Source organism: Pithys albifrons, chromosome 5 (genome assembly GCF_047495875.1).
Source record: "Pithys albifrons albifrons isolate INPA30051 chromosome 5, PitAlb_v1, whole genome shotgun sequence".
Lineage (NCBI taxonomy): Eukaryota > Metazoa > Chordata > Aves > Passeriformes > Thamnophilidae > Pithys > Pithys albifrons.
The window spans coordinates 48,615,954-48,641,590 of NC_092462.1; the positions used below are offsets into that span (position 1 = coordinate 48,615,954).

The 25,637-nt window shown below is 37.0% G+C and overlaps 2 protein-coding genes across 6 annotated transcripts in view; one reads left to right on the top strand and one right to left on the bottom strand.

The window, feature by feature from the left end:
* The first annotated feature begins 92 nt into the window (after positions 1 to 92).
* LRRC66 (leucine rich repeat containing 66) lies at positions 93 to 8,244 on the top strand. Its single transcript, XM_071556497.1, has 5 exons — positions 93 to 806; positions 3,127 to 3,296; positions 3,827 to 4,157; positions 5,552 to 6,557; positions 6,831 to 8,244. Exons 1-5 carry the CDS (start codon positions 320 to 322, stop codon positions 8,242 to 8,244), a joined length of 3,408 nt encoding a protein of 1,135 aa, XP_071412598.1. The 5' UTR covers positions 93 to 319.
* Positions 8,245 to 13,500: 5,256 nt separating this feature from the next.
* DCUN1D4 (defective in cullin neddylation 1 domain containing 4) overlaps positions 13,501 to 25,637 on the bottom strand; it is a 48,819-nt gene continuing 36,682 nt past the window's right edge. For all 5 annotated transcript variants that reach the window (XM_071556503.1, XM_071556505.1, XM_071556502.1 and 2 more), the window contains 5 exons: positions 24,062 to 24,153; positions 23,097 to 23,205; positions 18,528 to 18,632; positions 17,970 to 18,072; positions 13,501 to 17,859 (listed from right to left, as the gene is read on the bottom strand). In XM_071556503.1, coding sequence (XP_071412604.1) covers positions 17,804 to 17,859; positions 17,970 to 18,072; positions 18,528 to 18,632; positions 23,097 to 23,205; positions 24,062 to 24,153 — 465 coding nt within the window. In that variant the 3' untranslated portion in view covers positions 13,501 to 17,803. The remainder of the gene's footprint in view (positions 17,860 to 17,969; positions 18,073 to 18,527; positions 18,633 to 23,096; positions 23,206 to 24,061; positions 24,154 to 25,637) is intronic.

Below are 25,637 nucleotides of genomic sequence, written 5' to 3' on the forward strand. Positions count from 1 at the left end.
ATACTTGAAGCAGAGTTCAAAAGTCTCCACTGTTGTTAGTTCACAAGCTCCTGAGAAGTTGTGTTTCTTGAACAAAGGGCTGGAAAAGAAAAGGTTCTAATTGTTTTTTTGGGAGAGGTGGAGGGAGGGGGAAGGTGACCAATTTATCAATGTTCTTTCTGAAAAATACCTAAGACTCCAAAACGTGAATGTTTAAGGCAGAATGGTAATGTTTTGGTTATTTGGTGTTGATTTTTTTTATCTCAAAGTATTTCCGCTTTCTATTTAATTCTTGTTATGCTGAATTTAACCATAATTTTACACTTTACATATAGATACTATGGATAACCTTCACTTGAATGTCATAGCTGTGGTCCTTTCCTTTATTCTTCCTGGATCAGTGGGAGCCAAGTCACAGCGGATTCTTCTTGCTACACATCACCATTCAGAATGCCGGTGGGATGGGCAGTTCCTACTGAATTGTTCTTTCACCGGAATATCTGCTGTTCCAGAAGATTTATCACGAACAGCCAAAGTGGCTGATTTTAGTTACAATAATATTAAAACCATTCTGTGTACTGATGGAGGAAATGAAGAATGGATGCTGAAACACCTGAACCTCAGTAACAACCTGATTTCTGAACTCTCCTTGACCACTTGTAAAAATTTACCTGTTTTAGAAACTCTAAACCTCAATGGTAATGCCATCCACACCCTCACACTGGATACACCTATGCCTGCAGCTGGGTCTGAAACTGTGGATCACCTCCTACCTGCTTTGGAAATATTGTCAGTTGAAAGAAATAATCTTAACACAGTTCCAAGAGGTAAGCATTTCAAAAACCCCTAAGGACCTGACTCCCCTGGGGTAAGTAGGTTTGGGATATAATTTACACATCTTACTGAATTTAGAACGTGACTTTCTCATTTAGTTAAGGTGGGGGAAAGTTCCACCTGCAAATACAGAGGCAAAAGCAAATGGATTGTTTCAGTTTAGGGTGGGGTTTCTAATACAGTCTTTGCAATTGTAATGCCTTAATATCAATCAAATATAACCAGATTTATCCTGTAAGAGCCTAAGAAGTATTCTTGCTTGTTGTATAGAAAGGGAAGTAAGGATCTTCAGAAAAAAAACAGCCTCTACAATCCAGTAGTGAACCTTAAACTACTGATAATGGATTTCATATTACCTTTCAGAAGAAAGTCAACATATCTAAATAAAACTTGCTCCATTTTTAGTATTTTATGAGGACAGAAAGATATATTTTGTTCCGTCAAAACAATTTGGCTCTATGCCGTCTGACACCCAGTGAAAGTGACTCCTTGGTGTAACAGGAGAGGACTCTAAAGTTTTGATAGACTTTGAGAAAGGGTTTGCTGGTCACTGAGCTATGCTGGGCAGCTTAGCCTTTATCCTCATCATTGGATGATTGCAGAAGCTGCTGAATGAGCAACCCTATCCTACATAGTGTGTTGAATTTATTGATCTCTGATAAAAACATCAGATTCATTAGCTCTAGAATTTGAAAATATAGGAGGATGTGAGGCAACAAACAAAAAACTCACTTACCCCACAAAGTCAGGCAAAGGGAATAAATGTGCACCTACACAGGGTCCTGAAAGTTCTATTTTTCTCCTTTTATGAAAAATAGTTCTCTGACATGGAGGAAACCCATTTCACGTCATCATTTTGTAATATCTGTAAGGTCATATAGACAACATAGGAAAGCTTACATTATAAAATACAATGATGTAAATTTTGCTAAGTATAACTGCATATTATAGGATGCTTTAGTGGGTCAGACAGATCAATCCTTTTCTATAGGAGACTCATTTTTACATGTTAAAGGTCAAATTGCTTTGCATGGTACCACAATACTGCAAGTTTCACTTAAATTCCATATTTATTTAAATACATGTTCAGAACTTTATTTTCGTCATCCAAAATACTTCACTAACATTCTAGTTTTTAAGCTCTGGTAAAAAAACCCACAAGCTGCACTTCTAAAGCAGAGGTTTCCCACAGAGAAACCCTTCTCACACCTGCCACCCCAGGAGTCAGGCTCCTGCCCACTGCTGCATAGCACTGTATATTTTTGGCACAAGTTTGGCTTCAGGAAAGGGGAAGCATCCAAAGTACAATTCCTCAAGCAGGTGTAAGGAAGAATTTATGAACTACCAGAACTATTGAATGCCTTTCCTATAAGCTACTTCTAGCTTTACTGCAGAAATGAATCATTCCCTCTGCATTTCACAATAAATCCAAAGATCAATTACTCAGCAAACAGAACTGCAAACTGAGAGATTTCCGCTAAACCAGATGACACCAAGGGCAAAATTTTTAAGAACTAAAAGCTCTCAACAATGCTGTATGATCAAAAATCACTTTATAGTGACATTCAGATGTTACAAACTGGTGATGCCGAGTGCTCAAGTGCCTGCCTTCCCCCTGAAACTTGCAGGCTGGAGCTTCAGGGGCTGCCTACGCAGCGCCAAAGAAAAATGAGGCATGTCCAGCATTCAGAAGTGCTCCTTGTGCAAGACGTGCTATTGTAACTAGGAATCACTGAAGAATATACTGTCATGCTTGATAATTCACAGGCAGGCATAAGCAACAATATATTTTTGTTTTCAGTCAGGTTTTACATCCTATGAATATGGTTCAAATAATTCCACATATGAAAAACTTCCATGAAACTGCAGATGGCAATGGATAGGAGATACTGTATCACCTTTTGTATCTCCATCTTTTACTTACAATTAACATATTTGGATCTTGTAAACTGAATATATTCCACCCTTTTCAAACTTCTCCTTTCCTACCTCCAGTTCTCCAGAGAAGTGTGCTTGAAACACACAGTTGGAATAATTTTGATAGCAAAAAGGAAAGTTACTGCTTTTATGAAAGTGTCAATTTTTAAAACATGACTTAACAGTGAATGTATTAACATGCCTGCTGTTGATCCTATGCAACTTTTAGAATGGGACAACCACTGCCTAGGAAAGGAATAATAACACAAAGGCAGCAGCTGCTCATTGCAATAAACAGGAATGGAAGGAATTTTGCTGCAAAGAATTTTATAAAGACACTTGACACAATTAAGAAAATAAGAACATGAAATGTGAAATAGTTTTTGTTCTTCCTAGGACTAGGTCTGCTGCAATCTTTACAAACTGTCCATATGTCATCCAATAACATACAACAGATTGATCCAAAGGATTTTCAAAACTGTTCACGGCTGAAGGACATTGACCTGCAAAACAACAAGATAACTAAAATTCATCCAGAAGCCTTCAGGGATCTCAGCAAATTACAGGTTGTAAAGCAGTATTACAACTGTTTCAATATTTTATATTAATCATCATTAAAGATATTAATTATCAACTATTCAGCATGATTATATTGCTTTGATTATAATATTAGTGTACGATTATAAAAACTAAAGTGAATGGTGATATTTTTATATATTTGCTTTTCATAAATAGGAAAACAAACACATAAATATACAAAATATAAGCATAAATCCACTATTTATCTATGCCACAAACCAATCCGTAACTGCCTTAAGCACACACATCCTTTTCTATCCTCTCCCTTCCACGGCAAGAGCTCTGCAGCTGCTTATTCCCACAGAGGTATGTCTGCAATGGGAGAATCCTAAACAGACCACAATTTGTAATTTTCACATACATTAAAAAGCTTAGAACAACACTATTGAAATCCTAAACAGATGCATTGTTCGCAGAACTACAGGAGCGCTTGTTTTCGAAAAGAAACATTGTAGATGTTGCAATAATGATTCCACTGTAAGGCTTATCAAACTAATCATGAATTATTTCCAAATAGGTTGTGGATCTCCGTGAAAATCCTCTGACAATTCCTCTGCCACAGATATTGATCAGTTTGAACTTCTTTCAACTTGAAGTGTATTTGTCAAATAGTGCCTGGATGTTTAACTGCAGGCTAAATGCTTTTAAACACTTATTTCATTTTCCTTTTGACTCCACAAGGAAAAAATCAAGCCTTTCATACAATAAGTTTGCCAATAACTCACAGAAACCTCTGCTGTATCTTTCAAGTTACCAGTTGAACTGCAGGGACAGTGTCTTGCTCAAGAGTGTTACAATCCCAACAGGGAACACGTTGGTGCTGAACTGTAACTTGGACAACACAAGGGGTACGTACATCAGGAACGCCATCTAAATGCTGCTAAAATCCAAAGGCATGCAGAGTGAGCAAAGAAATTTAGCTTTAGAAGTGGATTTCTAAAGATATTGTTTAAAAATAACAATTTAACATTCAAAAATATTTCATTATAAATTTATATGCCAGTATAGAATATTTGAAAGTCACATTTCCCCAAAAAAGGCTTCATCTCCTTCATTAGATTAAACTAATAAGGATGCTAAGTTATAAACAGGTGGCAGGTTGCAAATGTATCAGTTGATTTTGGACTGAAACAAGGTACCAAATAGTGAGGTGGCGCTTCTCGGGCATGTAGAAATCTGAGAAGGAAGCAACAGTTTTCACTATTCAGTAAACAGCAAAAGGAAAAGAAAGTTCATTTGCAAGGGAAAGGGTTTCTATTTCTTCTAAAAAAGTACAGCTACTGTAGCACACACTTGACTTACATTTACAAATAATACAGAGCACTGAAAGTACCAGAGACAAAACCTACAGGGCCAAGACTTTCCATGCAGATGGAAAACTTAGCCTGGCAGAGTACAAGGTGTGTTTGTGATATGCAGTGAGGCAAAATGGTTTAACTCAAACACAATAATAGCACTTGGAGGTGGTAAGGCTTTCCCCTGGGAACATTTCATGCCCACATGAAAATATGTTGGGCCTATCAGAAATGCCACCTACTTTGTCTGTTTACAAGGAGTGTTACAGAAACCTGGAGTAAAATCAACACACTGGATTGCACCAAAATTCAACGGGAACAAAAGCTGATCCAAAGGCAAAGTTGAACATACAACTTCGAAACATACCCTAAAAGCCAAGAGCCATGGCCCACACTAGCTAAAGTTTGGAACAACAGCTCAACCACTGCAAGTATCCTTAAGACCTTTTTGCTGGAGTCAAACCAGTAACTACAGGAAAATCACAGTGGTTGAAACACTGACAGTTAACAGGTGACTTTTCATCCCAGAGCTGCACTGGGTGACCATGGCCACACTGGAAAGCAGCTGCCTATTAGGATGTGTCTTCCACAAGCAACATCAGCAGGTGTTTCTAGTACAACCCAGAGCATTCTTAAATGATTTCAGTGGCCTCCTCCCTCACCCATACCATTTTTCTTGTAAAGTCTGCTATTAAGACCCCCTCTAATACTGTGCTTTTAAAGAGGGGGTGGGGGGAGGCAGAGGGCAGGTTGTAACATATGATGGTTTAACAGACGTCGTATCATTTAAAATTACTATGGATAGGTAAAAAGAAAATAGTTTATAATAAATTGTTAAAATTATCAAAGATAGGTCAGAGTATGTTCTTAAACAAATAACTTGACCCTGCAAATCCATTATCCTATGCTTTTAAGAAAGATTGAGTTTGTATTTTCTTTTATTTCAGATAATGAAGTCTCTTGGTGGACGCCTAAAGGCAGAATTTCAAAAAATCAGCATCCTCCTCATATGACACTGGATAAAATGAGTAATTTAGTGATACACAATGCTGAGAAAAGTGCTGAAGGATTATATTTGTGTATTTTTAATACAGCAAAGGAGAAATATCTCATTTACAATATACAGATGAAAGAAAGGGTTTCAACATTTTTGGTTAGAAAAGTCCGTGACACTGTTTTTAGACAAGAAAGAACAGAGTCAGACCTTGCACTGGCTGTCTCCCTCTCAGTGCTCATTACATTTGTTTGTGCTTTTTGTCTGGGTGCTTTTGCCAGACCCTACCTGGTAAGCCTCTGGAGACTCATGCGCAGGAATAAAAATTCAGGTTCAGAACATACATATTCTAATCAAGCTCTTTCAGATGAAACCTTGAGCAGAGGGTTTTCTGCAAGCAAACCAACAAATACACAGCATAATGTGTTAATTTGTGATGAGAATTCTTCAAGAAACACATGCATTTTTCCTAAAGAAACTTCTACTTTGTATGAAAGTGTCACTGGTAGTGGTGCACATTCACCAAATCCCCAAGCAGATTACCAGAATCAAAGCAATGCTGAGATCAACATGAATAAAAAAACAGGGTTTTCAGAAACCCAAACTAGTACTGACAATTATGAAAATGTAAATGTTTATGATAATGGAGTATTTTCTGTAAGGACAAAGTATCAGAACAGCAATGAAGTAACACCAAGACAATTAACGAGCAGTGACATTGCATTACAGAAAGATTCGACATATGCAAATAACAAAGACTCAGAGAAGAGCAGGACTCCTTGCACACCCAGGAGACTGAATGTTGACCCCTACTCAAATCACACAAACCCTTCAGATGCAGATTTCGCCTCCATGGCAGAAACTGACTTTCCATTTTCCACAGTACAAACACATTCAGTTGCACAAGACTCTAGAAACAGCAAAGTAAGCAACAGCTCTGGTCTGCTGCAGTCAGAGATGACAAAGGCTACACCAGATTCTCCAGAAACAAGCAGTACCGTTTCACATAATGAACCCACACACACTACAAACTTTATGCTTGGAAGACAAAGCTATGAACAAATTGGTCTAAACAGCAACTTAAATACACCTAGTGATGTGGGAGATTTTATTTTACCCAGTATCTCCAAAAGAGATACAGGTATTGAGAATTTAAGCAGCTGTGAAACAATAGAAAACTCTCCAACTACAGAGTATGACTGTAAAAGGATATGTTCAAATGAAAAAGATGCTTCTGCAGATATATTTGGTGATAGTTCTTCTGATGAAGGGACTCCATTCACAATGAGTGACTGCAGTTCTTTAGAAGACTTTGAACTGGAACAACCTGACGTTAGTGACAACCTGCCAGCCTGTCAGTCGTCACTAGAGGAAACCAGTACAGAGAGTGGAACTGAGGAGCTCTCAACACTGCCAGAATCTCCAAACATTGCTGCTGAAGTTCAGCATATTGGGAAAAATGAAGATGAGAACACTGCATATTTTGAAACCACTATTAATTATGGATCAGGTAACACCACATGTGAAACTGCATCCCCTTATGCTGACAAATGTAGTGACCACGTAAGCATGTCAGATCCAGACACAATCTGTTTTTCAAGTCAAGAAGTTCCAGGTACATGTGATTATTTCACTAATGCGAAGTCAACAGTACAAAACTCTATTTCTGATTCTCTTCACAGTCAAAGCAGGGCTTTTGGTAACATGGCACTTTCACTAGAACATTCTCCCATATATGACACAGATACAGAAATCTCTCCTAAAGAGGCAGAGTTGCAGCTGTATCTGCTTCCTACCAGACCACAGCATTCCCTCAGCTTCAGTCCCACTGAACAAAAAGAAAACGCACCAGAGGGAAGTACAGACAATCACAAAGCCAGGAACACCCCTGAAAAGAATCATGGTGAAGCATTAAGAAGAAACATGAGTACATCTGAGGACAATGACTTTATTTTTGCTCCCACGGAGAGTGGTTTGAATGAGATTGTTAAAAAAACATCACTGCTGCTTTCCAGCAATGAATCATCTCTTCAGTTGCTGAATGAACACACAGCTGAAAAACATTCCATGTTCATTATACAGCAAGAAGACTTGCTGCCACAGGGAAAGCAGGAGAACACAGATAAGGCTTGTGCAGATAATACACAAAGAGGTTGTGATGAGAAGAACTGTGATGGATACACAGAATTACAGGATACCAGCAACTGCAGATGGCCTGAAGAAACACAGTCTTGTAATCTTACAGCAGATCTGTTGCATCTTCCCACTTCTGTCGAAACAGAGTCACTGTTTACAACAGATGGTCATTTCCAACTGGATCAGAGTGATGAGGATGGATTTTCCTTTTCAGTCCCACAAGCTTTCTTTAATGAAAGCTCTCAACACAGTTCATGTTCATTCCCACAAAAACCTACAGGAAATATAATTTCTGAAAGCACTGATTCCAGCAAAGTGGAGGATGACAGCACTTTGACAGAACTGGAAAATAATTGTACAACAGATGCAGAACACCTCCAAAATTCCAGTGAAAAGCTCAGTCAAAAAAGTCAGACAAATTCAGGACAGGACCAATTTTTTGTTAAGAAGAAAAGAGCATTTGATGGATTTGCTAATATTTTGCAGAGCAGAAAAAACTTCAATAGCTGAGACACAAAACTGTAATACTAAGCTCCCACAGTGTTTTTGTCATTAAAGCAAGTGCAAAACATATTTTGTTTGAAAGTGAAATGGCTGTTATTTAGAAGGGTACTTATAAAAAAAACAGCAATAGATTTTATGAAAAGCAACTCTAGAGCATTAGATAATAAAGCTTTTGCTTAAAATATAGATTTACTTTCTTGTAGTTAGTTCTAATATATTATTTTCCATTGGAATTTGCTACAGATAAGCACAGTTTTGTGTCTCTTCATCTAAAATAAATGTAAACATTGAAATTATCATGACATTATTACTATTATTGTGTTTTCCCATTTTCCTATACAGTGAAATAGTACTTACTACTGTCTTCTGGTTTTTAAGCCAAATTTGTGGATTAAAGGTCTAAGAATTCCTACAGTTTTCCAAAGATAGGTAAGTCCAAGCAGTATTCAATTAATTTTAAAAATTACTTTTTAGCTTGGCAAGACATAGAGGATAATAAAAACGACTTTTCTCAAAGAAACAAAGAATTCGATCCTTGCAGAGAAGTCAGTTGTGGAGATGTAGCAATGATGGGACACCACCTGCAGTTTGCAATGAGGACATGGGCTAAAAATGCCAAAACGAAGAAACAGGTTTGAGTTCCATCAGATGAGGAGTGAGCTCAGTGTCCTGCTGCATCATTGAAACTATCTTTAAAGAGGAAACTAGGAGAGAACAAACATGCTGACAGAAGCTAGAAATTTTTGTTAGCTTCACATGCTTGGAACTAAAAAAAGTTATTGTACAAACCTTAAGAGGCAAGTAAAAGCAACTGAAGGACATCAGTACTTTGATCATTAGAGCCTTGAGTTCCCTTTAAATAATTATTTTACACACTGAGCATTACAATTAACCATTATATATTTACTCAGCCAAATCACCTATGCCTAAATCTCCTGTTGCTTTCCTTTGGGTTTGGTTTTATTTTTCAGGACAATTTTCTCAAAACCTCTAATATAACTCAGACTAGATTATATGGCAATTTCAGGTAGGTGTTTTATATGTTGGATTTAGGTCACCACCGTACTTGCAAATAACTGCACTCAATAACACCTTTACTTCAATTACAAGCAATGAATCTGCTGCCATTCACACAGATGATTTTGTTTTCCAATTAGTTCCTGGAATATTTCTGTTCTTTTTATGCCAATACTCAGTGATATCTGAACCAGTAACATGTAAGTTTATTTAGAGTAGGTACCATTTCTTTGGTAGGAGTCTGCTTAGGAACCACAGATGAAACCATCTTCTAAAAAAATTGCTAATTTATCATCAAATTAATCATTATTTTAAAAGTCTGATTTTTGTTTTCTGTTTTTCAAACACAGGAAAAAGCTTTTCACATTTGACTGTCCGGAATTGTTTATACGCTCTGAGTAGACAAGAATTAAATGACAAAACACTCAAATTTGAAAAAAATAATTCTCAGAAAGGTTTAAAATACAGTAACTCTGAAATAAAGTATGTTTCCCAATACAACACATTCCTTGAGTATTTAAGTATCTGTAAATGCTACTGTTCTACTGCAGTTTTCTCTCCTAATTCCCACATAATCTTAAATCACATAATGCCTTGGCTTCTATTGAATTTCTGGCTGCTGTTCTCTGAGAACATAAAATCCAGCTGTTTTTAGAGACTGTCTAGAAGTGAAGAACTGGTTAATTTAAGAGCAGTTCCTCGTACGAACAGCTACAGAACCACTAGGAACAGAAAAAAGAACAGTATTTCCTCACCGCCAGCCTGTTTCTTCACACCCACAGCAGCTTTCAGTAAAGCTCATTATCCACACAAGCAACTGGTGGCCAAAGCAACTTTCAAAATGCAATACGTGGAAAAAAATGCTGACTTGCTCTTTATGGTATTTATGAGTCTTCAAACACCGTGTTCACACCTCTCAAGGTCTTCCACATTTTGGCTATACCAGCTGCTAATAAGTTAAGAAATCTAACTACACAAGCAAGCCAACTTTGTGGATCGCAGAGGGGGAAAAATACTTGAGTGGCTCTATTCATGTATCATACACAGCAATCTTTTGTCATTTGTTTCTGCTACAGTCCAGCAGGCTTTCAAAATATATATTGGAAAATTATTCTCTCATCTTGTTTCTGACCATGGGAATGCAGCAGTGGCAATGCAGACAGTACACTACTTGTTAGAAGCTGCAAGTTTTGTAAGCCTTCCTTTATGCCATAAAGTCACAGAAAGTTTATCTGTTCTCGACAGAGAAAATAAATTGGCTCCTTTATCATGGGATGTTAACACATGACAAAGTATTTCATTCTAGTGTCAGAATATTGTTGATATTCCATCTCAAACTTACCTTCAGATTTCTGCCTCATCTTGCCACTGTCCCTTGCTACTGATTTCTCCATTTTTATTGTTCATTCAAATCCAAACACTCAGCTGTTTCTCCTTCATATTAGTTCACTAGTGATTGTTCTTTCAGTTAATACAAAACCTTTATATTTTCTGTGACTTCTACGCAGTACTCTTCATACTCTGCTCCTCTCTACCCAACCGATTTCACTGTGCCCTTCTGTAAGTTACACAGTTCCACACACACTGACCCTGAGATGGTGTCCACTCACTTTTCTTTACATTTATGTTGGTAGCAATCCACTATGTCTTGTCCCCACTGAAAACTCCACTAATTTAGCTTGTTTTGGTCACTGAGACTCTTCTAGAATACCTGTACTAGCAGAAAACCAGTTGCTGTTACTATCCCAACTGGTGGTTAAACAGACAAAGTCTCAGAATGGGTTTGATAACAAAGGTGCCCGAGCGTATGCTGTATGAATCCGTAAATGAAGCATGAGGAGACAGCCAAGAGGATGTTGGCAATAGCCTGGGCACACCCTTCTCACAGGGCAATGGCGTGCCAAGCTCCATGGTTGACAGGACACAGTACCCTTCACACAGTGAATCAGTACAGGAAAAAAAATCTGAAGTCTTAAAAGCAGATCAAGAACTTCAGTTGCAGTAATCAGAATGAAACAAAGCTCTCACTTGCAAACGCTTACCTATGACAGTTGGGTATTATCAAGGTATTTGCTGTAAGTACAAAGCATTTCAAACTCTCCAGAGTAAGCTGAAAACTGGGCTGGAAAAAAATCTTTGAATATAAGGAGAAGACATACACATACATATAATTAACATCAGAAACCTCCTGGATAGTAGTATTAAATTTTTCATGGTACAGAAGACTGTGACTCACCCCCTCCAATAAATACAAGCAACAGCCTACATTCTGAGAACTGGCAAAGGCAATCCCAGCTTCCATCAGCAACAGGAGCATAACGAAAAGCTTCTCTTGCTTGGGCCCTATAGCACAATATTCTAATTGTAACATAAAATATTATCTGAAATCGAATGTATTTAAGTCAGGAGCCTTCAAACTGGTAGCTCAATTTGTGCAAAATATTTTAAAAAATCTTGTGAAATCACTTATATGTGTTCTTTATTCTCCTTGCCAGCTTTTATGTCTGTTTCCTGCTTAAAAATAGATTTGTAACTCTGCAACTAATACAAAGTAATAAGATTAACTGATGGCTCCTTTAAAAATGTAATTTATGAATGTATTATGGACATTTAGGATGTAATTTTCATGTCTTATTGCTATGACCTTTTCTATTTCTCTGCTTACATACTACCACTTTTGCTTTAAAATGTTCAATTTGACAGCTCCTTACAAGTCTAAAAATTGAAAACCTTGCAAAAACTAAGAAAAAACAAACCCTCAGATCATCACCATATTTAAATAGGACTAGTCTTCTTTCAGCATTACATTTGAGTACCCTTGAGACTTTTCCTTAGCATATGCTTTGGGAAATCGCAGGAGGATTGAGGTGGGAAGTGATCTCTAGAGGGTGCCAACCACGCTGATCAAGCAGGGCCACCTACAGCCAGTTGCCCAGGACCATGTTCAGATGGCTTTTGAGTATCTCTGAGGGCAGAGACTCCAGAGCCTCCATGGGCAGTCTGTGCCAGTGCACAGTCACCCTTCACAAAAAAGTGTTTCCTCATGTTCAGATGGACCCTCCACTGTTTCATTTTGTACCTACTGATTGTTGTTGTGTCACTGAGCACTGCTGAAGAGTCTGGCTTTGTCTTCTTTACACTCTCCATTCAGATATTTAAATACATTAGTAAGATCTGCCCCAGAACCTTCTCCAGGCTAAACAGCCCTAGCTTTCAGCTTTTCCTCATAGGAGAGGAGTTTCAGTTCCTTCATTATCCTCACAGCCCTTTGCTGAATCCTCTCCAGTATGTCACAGTGTCTCTGGAACTGGGAAGCCCAGAGGTGGGCACAGTACTGAGGCGTGGCCGCACCAGTACTGAGCAAGCGGTAATAAATAATCACCACTCTCAGCCTGCTGGTGATACTTTGTCTCACAAAGACCAGGATACTACTTGCTGCCTTCCTTCACGGCAAGGACTCGTTGCTGGCTTACCTTCAACCTGGTGTCCAGTAGGTCCAGGACCAGGATCCTCAGACCCTTTTCTGCCAATCTCCTTTCCAGCAGGGTGGCCCCCAGCATATACTGGTGCAGGGGTTTACTCCTCCCAAGCTGCGGGACTTTGCACTTCTGGTTGAAGTTCATTAAGTTCCTGTGTGCCCATTTCTCCAGCCTGTTGAAGTCCCTCTTGATGGCAGCATGACCCTCTGGCTTACCATCCTTTACCTCCAGTTTGATGTGATCAGCAGACTTGCTGCCCTATCATCCAAGTCAGCAATGAAGATGGTGAACAGGACTGAACCCAGTACTGACCCCTGGTATAGGGCTAGTTAGTGGCTTCCAACTACACTTTGCTCTGCAGACCACCACCCCCTGGTTCCTATAGCTTTCAGTTTTCAGTGCACCTTCTGCTCATCCAGTCCATACATCAACAGCTTTTCTATGAGGATTTCATGGGTTGAAAGCTGCATAAAGGTAAGTGGGTAACGATCATTATCTTAAGAGACATTCCTGCCCAAATTGACTGTTTTTGTAGAAAACTTTTGTATGACAATACTGCTTTATATTCACACACTCCATTTGAAACACAACCTTTTTGAAACACACGCCTTTTCCCAACAGTTTTAAATACTAATGTGCTCTGCTATTAGAAATATGGACGACAAGATCCAATACACAAGTTCATAAATTATAAAAGTTGCCCACTGACATGATGCATGTTCAGATATGAGAATTTCTGAAGTATGAACCACATAAAAATCTGAAGTCAGTTGCTGAAACCAACACAAATACTGTTTATTTGTGGGATGCCATTTTACATCAACACCAGCAAAGGACCTAAAAAAAAAATCAATCAGATGAACTCATGTTAAGTGGCATAATAGTATTTTCATCAGACCGTGAGTCACAGGAGTTTAGCACATCTCATTTCTGTAGTACCCGAATAGCTAAGACAAGGCATTCACAGTTACAGGTTAACTGCTGTTCCTGCAACAGCAGCATCAGTAGGTACTATTTTGTGACGACATGTGTACACATGCACACACACACAGGGAGGGGTGGATTTAAAAAATAAAAGCAAACAAAAAAATATCAAGCTGAGTTTTGGTCTCAATTACAGAAAACAAACTATTTAGTTTGTGGCTGTATTCTATACACTTTTAGAGAAATATGAAAGGACAAAATGTAAGGCCTAGAAAGAGGTATTTTAGCAGTTATAATTAAAACCAGGGCACAAGCTAACATTTAAAGCTGTCTATATGAATTCCAAGAGTATTAAACAATTTGTTAGACTTGTGACCAAGGGTCAACAGAAATCTGGGAAAAGCTTAACACAACTAAAGTCTGCTTCTTGCCCTTCAAAAAACTAACTTGGGCACATTAACCAAGTAGCAACAAGCTGTAACTAATTCTGACTGTGTGAGCATATTTGTGATCAAATAAAATGCATGTGTTTGTGGCAAAATGGGAAAACCTCTACGATGTGAGAAAAGGCCACACAAAAATTACCTAAGTATTCAAATTTTAGCTTAAAGACAACCTTAAAGAGGCTTTAACTGAAAACCGGAAACTCAAGTACATAAAGGATTACAATAAATTCCATGTTCTTCAGCTGGCTTTCCTTGAAAAAGAAAAAAAGTGAAAAAACAACAGTAACACAGAATTATATTAATATTTTAAATACCTAGTATCACTCTGCTGTAGAAGGAAATTTATTTTGTGGAATGTTTGGGTTACTAATATTAGCAGAACCATTCAGGTTGAAAAATAACCTTAAGATTGAGTCCAAAGAGCTCCAAATGTTTGTCACCTATCAAATAATGCCAACTGCTATAGTCTCTGGATGCTGTACTCCTTTCACTAACTCTCTTTCCACTTTACATCTCCCAAATACCTAAATGAATTGTACATTGATCATTGAGTTTCTGCTAGAAGTATAGCAACAGTACACCACGAAAACTAACATAACATCCATGAGACTTCAGGAATGACCCCTCAGTGTCTTGTTCAAGTAGTCAGCAAATTCTGTACATTACTTTTCAAAAGGAGGAAAAAACAAACCAACCAACCAACACAAAACCCCCAAACCAAACCACGACCAAACAAAAAAAGTCTGCATTAACTATTTCATGGCATAACAAACAAAAAGACCAAACTTGTACTAAATGCAAGGTTAATTAAGTAGGTTAATTTAGTTTCAACAATTCTTTAAAAATGAGAGGGAATTTCTCCACAATACAGGATCAGGCAATGTTGCTTATCAGCATATATAGCAAAACAAGCAAAATGGATAGATAGTACAGGGAAGCTCATCAAGCCATATGGGTCCATTTTAGTCCATTTGCTCATTATAAATGCAAATAAAGCTGTCTGCTGGCTGTAAGTGAATTGTTGGTTTACTTAATGAAGATGCATGTTTATAAACCTGCTGAAGCCTACAGACTCACTCTGGTTTGCAAGTGGAAGAAAAAAATTCACACCATCTATCTGATTCGCTTTCAAACACATCCTTCCTTTCCATCACCCCCAATTACATTTACCCAAATTAAAAAACAGGTCTGTTTATAGCACGAGTACTTTCTGAGTTTTCCCATTTACTTTGCTTTCAATTAAATTTTGTATTCTGACAAACATTAGCAAAACTTGGAAAAAAAGCACCTGGTTGAAGCTGAGCAGATTTCTGTTGACCCTGTCATATGAAAGCTATACCTGTAACAGTAATAGATTAGAAGTGTCTTTGGCTCTTGCTTCCATTACTGGGAACTCAACTACTTGTTACATACAAAAAAACTTTTTATGCAAACTTGTATTTGTTGCAGGACTCGCGTCAATTTGTGCTGATCCATTTTCTAGAGTCAGTAACTAGCTTAATGTTTAAGAGCAATTACACTATTTCACTTAGAATCTTGGCAATCACAATTTAATGTTAAAAGTTGTATTGCTTCTAAGTTCATTCTTTTAAGAACAAAACCAGCAGCTCCACTGATACTTCCTTAGGGTTATACTATGGTAATATACACATTTACATCAGAAGTCTTAATAAAACATGTGTTTTCCTAAGAGGCTTATTGTAAACATTAAATATCACACTCCACTCACTTTCTTGTGCAAACTGGCATGAAACATGGGAATTTAGGTTATGTGTATTATTATATGAGAAAGCACTGACTGTGCATGCTGTACCACCATGAATTTTAAAGAGTGCTATTTAGTTTCATGGAAATCTAAACAAAACTATTTCATGGGAAAGGTGGTATTTTCTTCTTTGCATCAGGAAATTTCAGGGTTTGTATACACATACACATCGTATATTTATGTATATACAAATATACACAAACAACTTTTGTCTTTGGCAGCTGAGTTTGAAAAACCAATGAGAACAACAAACAGATCTGAACAAAACTGACCATCTGTAGCACCACAATCACAACCTCCTGGTCCAGGGCAGCAAATAATGTGCTTTTTGCTAAAATAGGCTTAATCCTGAAAAGAGTCACGTTCATGAAAGTTGTTTCTGCTTTGATGGCAAAAACAGAACCTTCAACACAGATGAAAATGTCACATTCAACCTAAAATGCTTTCTTCCCCTTCCCTTGGATTGCATTACAGGGAAATAACAAAACTGCTAATACCTTGGAAAATATTCCTACAGAAAAGTAACGTTATTCTTTGTTCCTAAACATCCACTGGCCCTTTGCTGTTAAATGCTCCATGAATCCATATGGAACATTTTAATAAATCCTCAGAGATCAAAGTTTAATAGCACCGGATACTTCAAGAACCTATTTAATAAAATCAACACTCATTACTTAATAAAGAAATGTAAGGCAATGACAATGTGACAAAATTACAGAACTTAAACATCATTCCATTCACTCATTTTTCCCCAAAATAGTCACTAGAACTGTCCTATACAGATAAAGAAATGAGTGAAATAGGCAGTGGTCCCTATTAAAAGGTACTGTCATTTAATGCTGGTGTTTAAAATGCCCATTGCCTGCAATGGACATTCTGCCAGGAAACTTTAATCCCCAGCATGAAAGGAAAAGTAATGTTTTGACTATTCAAGATCATATTTTTTTTCAGATACCATATTTTTAATTACTTAGAAACATGAAGTTGAGGCCCTTGGAAAACCTAACATTACAAACAAAAAAATCCCCAAAATCTTTATTATCTATTTGCTAGGAGTAAGCATTCTTCATTACCCAAACCACTAATTTCAGCTAGAACTTCCAATTTCACTAGATCACAACCTAGACCAAACACTCTGGGTACACTAAAAATTAAAAGGAGTTATGCCAAAGGCAATTTACAGAAGTCTAAAACCCATTTTTAAAAGGTACTTTAATTTGTTCACTTGTACCTGTAATGACTACTGCAGTTTTAACATTAAAAAGTCAGTACTTTTTTCTTCAAATGGAAATCATCTGTGGCATGTACAACTGTTACAGTGTTTTAATATTTATATGCATATTTATATTATAAGACACCAATGTTTCATTCCTATAAAGCATTAGGTCAGGTTTGGCGAGTTCTGGTGAAGAAAGTCACAGCATGTCTTCTCTCAGAAATTGGCATCTCAAATAATAACATTGAAATCAACAATAGTTCTTCACATAACTATGTCCATAAGTCTGAAATGCTACATTTGAGACCAAAAGAAAAACAAAATAACTAAAGTTTCAATAAACATGTAAGTGTTGACTAGAAATATGCCACGAAATTATTTTTACAATACATTTCTGCAGAAATAATCCCTAGGTGAAGCTTTTTTTTATACACATATACAAAATTTAGACAGCAATATACACATAATCACAGTGAAGATGCTGGCAAGTTCACCAATTCGTAGTGTAAATACAAAATGCAAAGCAGCCTTCAAAGAGAACAATGCTAAACAGCAAGCACAGCTAGCTTGTTAAATAGCAAACATCAAAAGTTCCCTGCCAAAGGGAAGCAGTGCAAGGAAAGCAGCATGCACTTCGATACAGATAGCAGTTTATGGCTAATGGTTGACATAGCTGTGGTAACAGTGACTCTTGAGTAGCTGTGCATAGTTAAAACTCCTATGTCATCTGTTTTCCTTTATACCATTCCACAAACTCATCCAGCAACACTGGCCCTGTAGAGAGATCAAATAACTGTATTTTACAAAATTTTGTAAAAGGACACAGAATGATTAAGCTCAGAGAAATAAATTATTTTAGAGCACCAGCATATGGCAGTACTTACAGGCTCCATCTTCATCATAGTTACTGAGGTCAAGGTTAATTGTTCTGCTGAATTCAAGAACGTTACACCACTGGTCCTTATTGATAACTTTGTATTTTGATTGCTGCTTGAGGCAAGAAACAGAAGTTACCAAAACATTCTTTCAACTGTCTCAAACTCAGATTTTCTTACAGAAAATTTAGAACTTGTGATGCATTATTATTTTAATCTGTATGCCATCTAAAACTAAAAAAGATTAAAGAAACCACCAAGTAGTCAAACTACTGCTGAATAATTCATGTTTCTGATTAAGATGTCCTTTAGAGTGCAAACATATAGCAATAAAATGAAGTCCAAAAGCAAATCAAAGACTTTCTATACTTTGTCCTGCATTAAATAAACTTTAGCAGCACAGGGATTTAGGAAAAAGGAAGAAAGAACCAGTATTGAGTGCTGCTTTGGTGGTTACTATATTCTAGATTATAACACGGAATTCTTAGCTGTTCATTCTACCTCTAATTAGAAGTATCAGAGAAGACAGACTAAAAACAACCTGTAATTCTGTTTCCAACTCCATACCTCTAGAAACTGATGAAATACTGGAAATAGGGACCATGTTTTTCCTAAAAGAAGGCCCAACATACACTTGGCAGTGTTGATATCTAGGCTGCGCTGGTCCTTTTCCTGCACAAAAAGGTCAAAAAGGAAAAAAGAACATGATTCCAGGATTTCTTGCTTCTCCACAGCTCACCCATATATAAAGTAACAAAAAAATAATATATAGCAGTATCTAACAGTGTTTTTCAACAAAACACAACTTCCCAGTAAAACTTCCTTCCTTATACCTAACAGCTTGCTATCCAGATGTTGCTTCCTACGGGAGTTCCCCAAAAAACACCACTACTAATGCAGATGAGGCATATACTCCTGTTTCAGACTTCAGACCTCACCAGAAAGCAATGGCCATGAGAGCCATGCCCATATCTGTATGTGTGTCTCTGCACAGCCACACGCTTCTTAAAATAGCATCGCATTTTCCATGGTATTATTACAGCTACGTGGACTCTCAATAGACAGTCAGGGCTACTTGACAGCTGCTTAACCACGCAAGAATGATCTTTATTCATATTATATCCAAGAAGTATCTTTATCCTGTTATTCTGATTACATGAAATTCACTTTAAATGAATTACCAAACAAGAAGAACATGATACACTAGTACACCAAAACTCCTCTCAGAACTGTCCCAGTTTTAGCTGAATGTAGCAGGAGGTACATCAAGGCTTAGGTGATTTTTTCTGTTTGTTTCTGCTAAGTAAAAGCAGTAGCATCTGTACCGTCAAGGTTTGTTACATTTCATCAGTGACTAAGTTATTATATTTGATGATACAACTTCTGCACATCTCAAAAATAACATATATACATGTAAGATTTGATTTTGTTACTTCAAGTAGTTTACCCATCTACATTTGTTGTATTGAAATTAAACAAATTTTGGCAAGAGACAGGATGTAAACTCCTACCCTTTTATGCCTTGTTTATAGAATTGATCTACAAATTCAGAATTTAATGAAATTGCAAAAAAATAACGTTCCATATTAGCTACTGTGGACCTTGATTTCTCTACAGTAGACCTTGATTTCTCTACACATACTCATAATTGCAGAGTGCAAAGTCTGAATTAGAAAAAAACCCTGAGGAATAACACAGAATCACAGAACAGGTAAGTGGAAGGGAACACAGTGGGTCACCTGGTGCAACCTCCCTGCTCAAGCAGGGTCATCCTGTTGGACAGGATTGTGTCCAGAGGATTCTAGAATGTCTCCAGTGAGGGATACTCCACAACCCATCTGGACAATCTGTGCCACTGCTTGATCACACACAGAGTAAAGAAGTTCTTCACATTCTGATGGAACTTTCTGTGCATCAGCTACTGCCCACTGCCTCTTGTCCTACTGCTTGGTACCACTGCCCAGAGCCTGGCTCCTTCCTCTTGATACTCTCCCTTCAGATACTTGTACACATTGATGAGATTCTCTCAGTCATCACTCCTCAAGGCTGAACAGACCCAACTCCCTCTGCCTGTCTTTGTACAAGAGATGCTCCAGTCCCTTAACTACCTTTGTGACCCTCTGCTGGACCTGCTCCCGGAGCTCCATTTCCCCTGTCCTGAGGAGCTCAGGACTGGGCACAGCACTCCATTTGTGGCTTCACTAGGGCTGAGAAGAGTGGCACAGTTACCTCCCTTGATCTGCTGGCAGTGCTCTTTGTAATGCACCCCAGGATCCCATGGGCCCTCTTGGGTACAAGGGCACACTCCTGGCTCATGGACAGCTGGAAGTCCAGCAGGACACAACCCATATAGAGCTTTTTGGAATGCAGACAGTACCAGATGACAGAACATTACAAGACAGACAGCCACCCAAGACAAAAACAATTAAGCCCTATGCCTCACCTGTACAAATGTAGTTGTATGTATTCTAGAATACACATCTTTATGAAAAAAAACCAAGCTCAAATCAAAACTGAATTATCTTTCTTATTTAAGAAGGATGTGGCAGAGCTAGATCACAGTTCTCAAAAAAAAAATAACGCCTTAGCCACAAACTTATGTTCATTTCATAGAAAACACTCAATTCTTAAACTGTGTAGACAGAATTTAATGCATATTTGGTTTGAAAGAAAAGTGGAGATGCCAGCAACTCTGAAAACATGAGAAGCTGTTTTACATTCTGAGCACTAAATATAAGAGGGACTTAGAGAAAAAACAGTAAATTCCAGGATGAATAAAGCTTTTCAATTAGTAACAAAGTTGAAAAACAAACTTTGAAAGGCATTTTTGTATTAATGATACCAATCTTTGACTTATTTCAAACATCAAAAAGTTCTAAACACTAATTTGCCTTCCACAGCCTATTTACACCTATCACAAATACCTTTAGGCAGAAATCATACTGCTGTGGGAATACACTTTATTTTCCATACTGTTTATACTCTGAATTCCTCCCATGCACTCAAGTATTAATGAAATCAGGCTCTACTGCCTTTACTTTGGCCGTGCTGTTTTTACATGCCTTACATTGTTACGTTTCTACATTCTCCCACTCTGCCTACTGTTCAGAACAAACTGTTCCGATAAGTCCTTTATACCCACCTCCAACTGCCTAATTGCACATCTACCAGGACAGATGCTCCAATTTCACTGAACACACATTCCAGACACTTAAACTCTCTTACTTGAATATAGTTGAACAAATATATTAAAAAGCTCTGTTAAATTTGAGTACTTGTTTTGCATTGACAAGAGACAGTCTTTCTGAGATTTTTTTTCCCCCAATATTTTAGACAAGACCCATTTAAGCCAAGAAATACACACACCTATGTTCTCAAACTTAGCAAGGAGAAGGGCAAACATGGAGTAAGAAATGTATTTGTGCTTACTATCAATATATGGTGTTCTACATTATTTTCTCAAATCTATGCTGTCTTAAATCATGCATTCCACATACAACCTTGATGAGACTTTTTTTTTATTCACCAATTAACTTTAAATATCAAACCACAATGAACTCTTTCAAAAAATTTCTCTTAAAACTTCAGAAGCTTAGACAAGTGTTTCTTGCCATGGAGCACTTCCCTGAAAGGATTATCCTTAGGACAGAAATTATACAATCTTCTGAATCTAAAGCCATCAGCTTTTTTCTATCAATTATCCTGATAAAAACTATGTATAGATTCATTTGTCACATCTAGATAAATATATTGCGTTTGTCAGCATTCTTTTCTATTCTTGCTGGATGCCATTCTCCTACAGATTTCCCCCAAGTTTACAGCATTGGAAGTTCAATGATCTCATTAACCTAATATTACTTTGTTAATTCCCCTGTTGATATGCCTTTGACTTGTAGTTCTATAATCTGTAGGGGGTTTTTGTCACAAATAAGTCACAGAATCTGTGTGCTATGTTTCAATTCTTTTTCAAGACCACTGTTCATCACATCTGTTTGGTACCTCTTGGAAAAAACTCACCCACTATCCTCCTTTTAGGCTTCTGCACTTACTTTTGACAGGCCATCAGCTGGTGCACTCTATGCCAAATATTGTTCTCTATGCCAAATATTTCACCAGTATCTTGTACTTCTTTGGTAATGCCTTTGCATTTTACACTGAGTGAAACTGGCAGAATAAATCTTCATACAGCAAAGGAGGAATTAAGATGTTAATACAGCTTTTTTTCCTCTCATACTAACTAGTATCATGCTTTTTTCATATTCATCTCTATGTTTCCTTGTTTAAAAGTGAACTACTGTAAATCTCTGCATGTTGACATGCAAAAAGCTCTGATATGTCAAGAATCTTAGTTGCTTAGGGCAGACTATCAGAACTGCAACCAGTTGGATTTCTTCTTATTTTCTTATGCTCCTTTTTTTGCTGCAAATTTTCTTCATGCGTTTAGGGGTTTTTTTGCAATGAAACCTGCACTTCAGGGTTGCCTTTTTATGTCAAATCTTCTGTGAATTCCACCATGGTAGCAAGAAGGACATCCAAATTCTATTTTAAAATGTTAATTCAGAAAATTAAAGTTCTCTTACTGTTCTCTTGAAGTAGGAATAGTCTTATGTCTACTATGGGTTCCATTACAGGTATAATTTTATCAATACATATTTTATAGTAAGAAGACAGTTATCAGGATATCATTTATTAAATACTGAAAACATTATCAATGATATTCCAATAGTCTTCTGAATCAGTATTTACATTATCTCATATCCAACTTTTAGCATGTAGGCCATTTTTACCACCTGTTCAAATGGCTGAAGTGTCTTTCTGTTTCACAAAATTCAACAAGTAAGAAGAAAAACCATAGAAATTATAAAGCCAGGGAGAGTAAGGGGCAAAGCTCCAATATGCAACTGAATAGGGCCTAAATGATTTCCCTGAAATCATAAAATAGCTTGAAGCAGAGACATAACAAGACATGTCACTTAACCACTAATACTTTTCTTTTTAAGTTACGGCGTACACCACTTTAGAACACAACAGTTCCACTTGTTAGAAGCTATCTTGAGTGCTACCTTAAGAGAAACATACTTAGAAGTACAGGCACTTTCAACTATTACTTATCAAAGTTTTTAATTTCTTACTTACCCGTGCAAAGTCAAATGCATATCTATAAATTAGTTTAAAATTGGTAGGCTCATTTAACAAAGATCTCAAGTAATCCAGAGAATTTCTCAATTTTTCTGTGGTATCACATCTACAAGACAAACACAAAGTGAATTTAGAGTCTACATTTTTATATGGATGTCTGATATTTTAGGAAAGAATCTCTAACATATCCCCATCAACCTGTTCAAAACACATCACTCTGTACAGAGGCACATTTATGGGTTTGTCTGCAAAAGATGACTTATTAGACCTACAGTGTGCAACAAACTTAAAGTAGCAAAGTCTTACACTGGGACTCTGCTAAAAATTTGACTGGATTTGTAGAAAATGCAATCTTCAACAGATAAAACTGACAGCTTGTCTGAGCTTGGCAAACAACCAGCAAACCACAGCAGTGAAAAAATCTTTCTTTAGTCTTGCTGAAACTACAGAATTTCCTACACAACTTTAGCGATTCTGCTCTGGAAGGTAAGTCAAAATACAGTTCATTCTTTCTACAACTCTCTATGAAATGTGGTTAATCAACTACATTTATGTTAATTACGCCACAAATGTAAGCTCTCAAATGGAGAAAGCAACTCTTAGAAAGAACAATACAGCGTTACAGAAAGGGTTTGTATTATTTAGCCTTTTACACTTCTCTAACACCATTATCTAAAAGATAGGTCCAATCCAGTGCCCAAGATGGATGTCCCTGAGGACAGAAACAGCACTGAACCTGATCACATTTCTGTTTCTTTCCTTGAGATTACAGACATTTTAATCCAACTGCATTTCAAATTGTCTCTAAGAGACCATATCACCATAAATCAGACCAAAACCACACAACTTCTAGTCCATAGAGCTCTCTGCTATAGATGTTATGAGTCAAAACATTAAAGTGTGTTTTTTCTAAAAACCCGTGTTTACTGTAACAAACTTCAGAGAATGTTCAAAGCACTTACTGTAGTGATGTCATTCCTTTCAACCATTCTTGTAATGTAAAGTAGCCCATGTTTTGTGCATCCAATTTCCATGCTAGCACAAGCATAACTACCTGTTTTAAACAGAAAAAAACTGAGACTGAAAAGAGTTATCAAAAAGATCCACACATCTTTTAAATAACCACTTTTTAATAGGCTACAAATGCTTAACTTGTATAAATGGGAAGTTCAGATCTTTGCTACACTATTACAGAAGCATAAAGTGGCAAAACCTGCACATAATCCAAAGGGAAGGTGACAGTGCAAATATACAGAGTGAACACCCAGCTGAGTTACCAGGAGGGACTTCAAGGGAGTCTGCACAGTCACCTGGTGAGCAAGGAAAATGAGTTGGTACAAAAGCTGCAGAAAAGGTTTCCCAAAACAACTGCAAAATTTCAAAACCAATGCAACAAGTTACATCCAACATTTGTTAAACTCTCATCTTGATGAACATCAGTTACAATCCATGAGTAATGTGAAATCCAAGTATTCTAAAGTTAATATGATCCCACAGTTCCAGTAGATGTTAAGTAAAGCCAGATGAACTAACATTAACATGCATCAAAACAGGAGATACATAATACTTCAGTTTTGCCCAAAAGGAAACAGTCTTTTTCACATCTCACACAGAAGACCAAAGCAATAAAAAACTTAGAAAAAGTGGTACCATAAGATTATTATTATCTTACTCATGAACCTAAAAAACCACTTCTGACAAACACATAAAAAAACTTGCAGGCCAATTGACCCTGCAGACTAGAAGAAAAAAATAATCAAGCTGTTTAAATTTGCAACTCAGCCATTAACTAGATTATATTAGTAGAGCTCCGTACAGTTTTTAATGCGGAATCAGAATACTGGTTTATACACCCAAATGGCTGCATAAATCACAACACTTATAATAATAATGAACACTGAAATTGGCAAGTTACATTTAACTTTTCCAGTAAATCTTTCAATACTACAAGGCTCATTTTACTCAGATGATGCTTCATGAATTCTGTATGAGATGGGACTTGCAAATACATTTAAACAGTAAAAATTAAGCACTAGGAAAAAGCCTGTAAAAGGCACAACTATTCCTTTTTAAAATTTATTTTCTTCTCTCTATATATATACACACACACATAAAATACATATTTTCCTTATTTGTGTTTTGAAATAGTATAATGGGAGTGCCACTGACACTCATGATATACAAAATCCCTTTCTCTCCTAGAAAATCTAAAGAAAACAGTACTTATTTTGTAGCTGCCTGTCACGTGAAAGGGGCTATCATCCCACACTGCTATATTAAATCTTGAATGTTATCTCATTGTTTCCATCAGCTTTTTTTTTCCTCCTTTATTCTTTCTTTTTTCTGGGGTGGGACAGGGGAGTGGTGGTAGTAAAGTGAAAGAGAAGGAGTGACAACAAAGACAAATTGAGTTTTTACAGGTTATAGTCTGCAGTTTAAAATAAAGGCAACTTGTTCCCAAATGTGCTTCCAAATCTTCCTGGTTTATATTTCTTGAATTTATCGAAAACCACCAGAATTTTTTAATTATTGATTGAA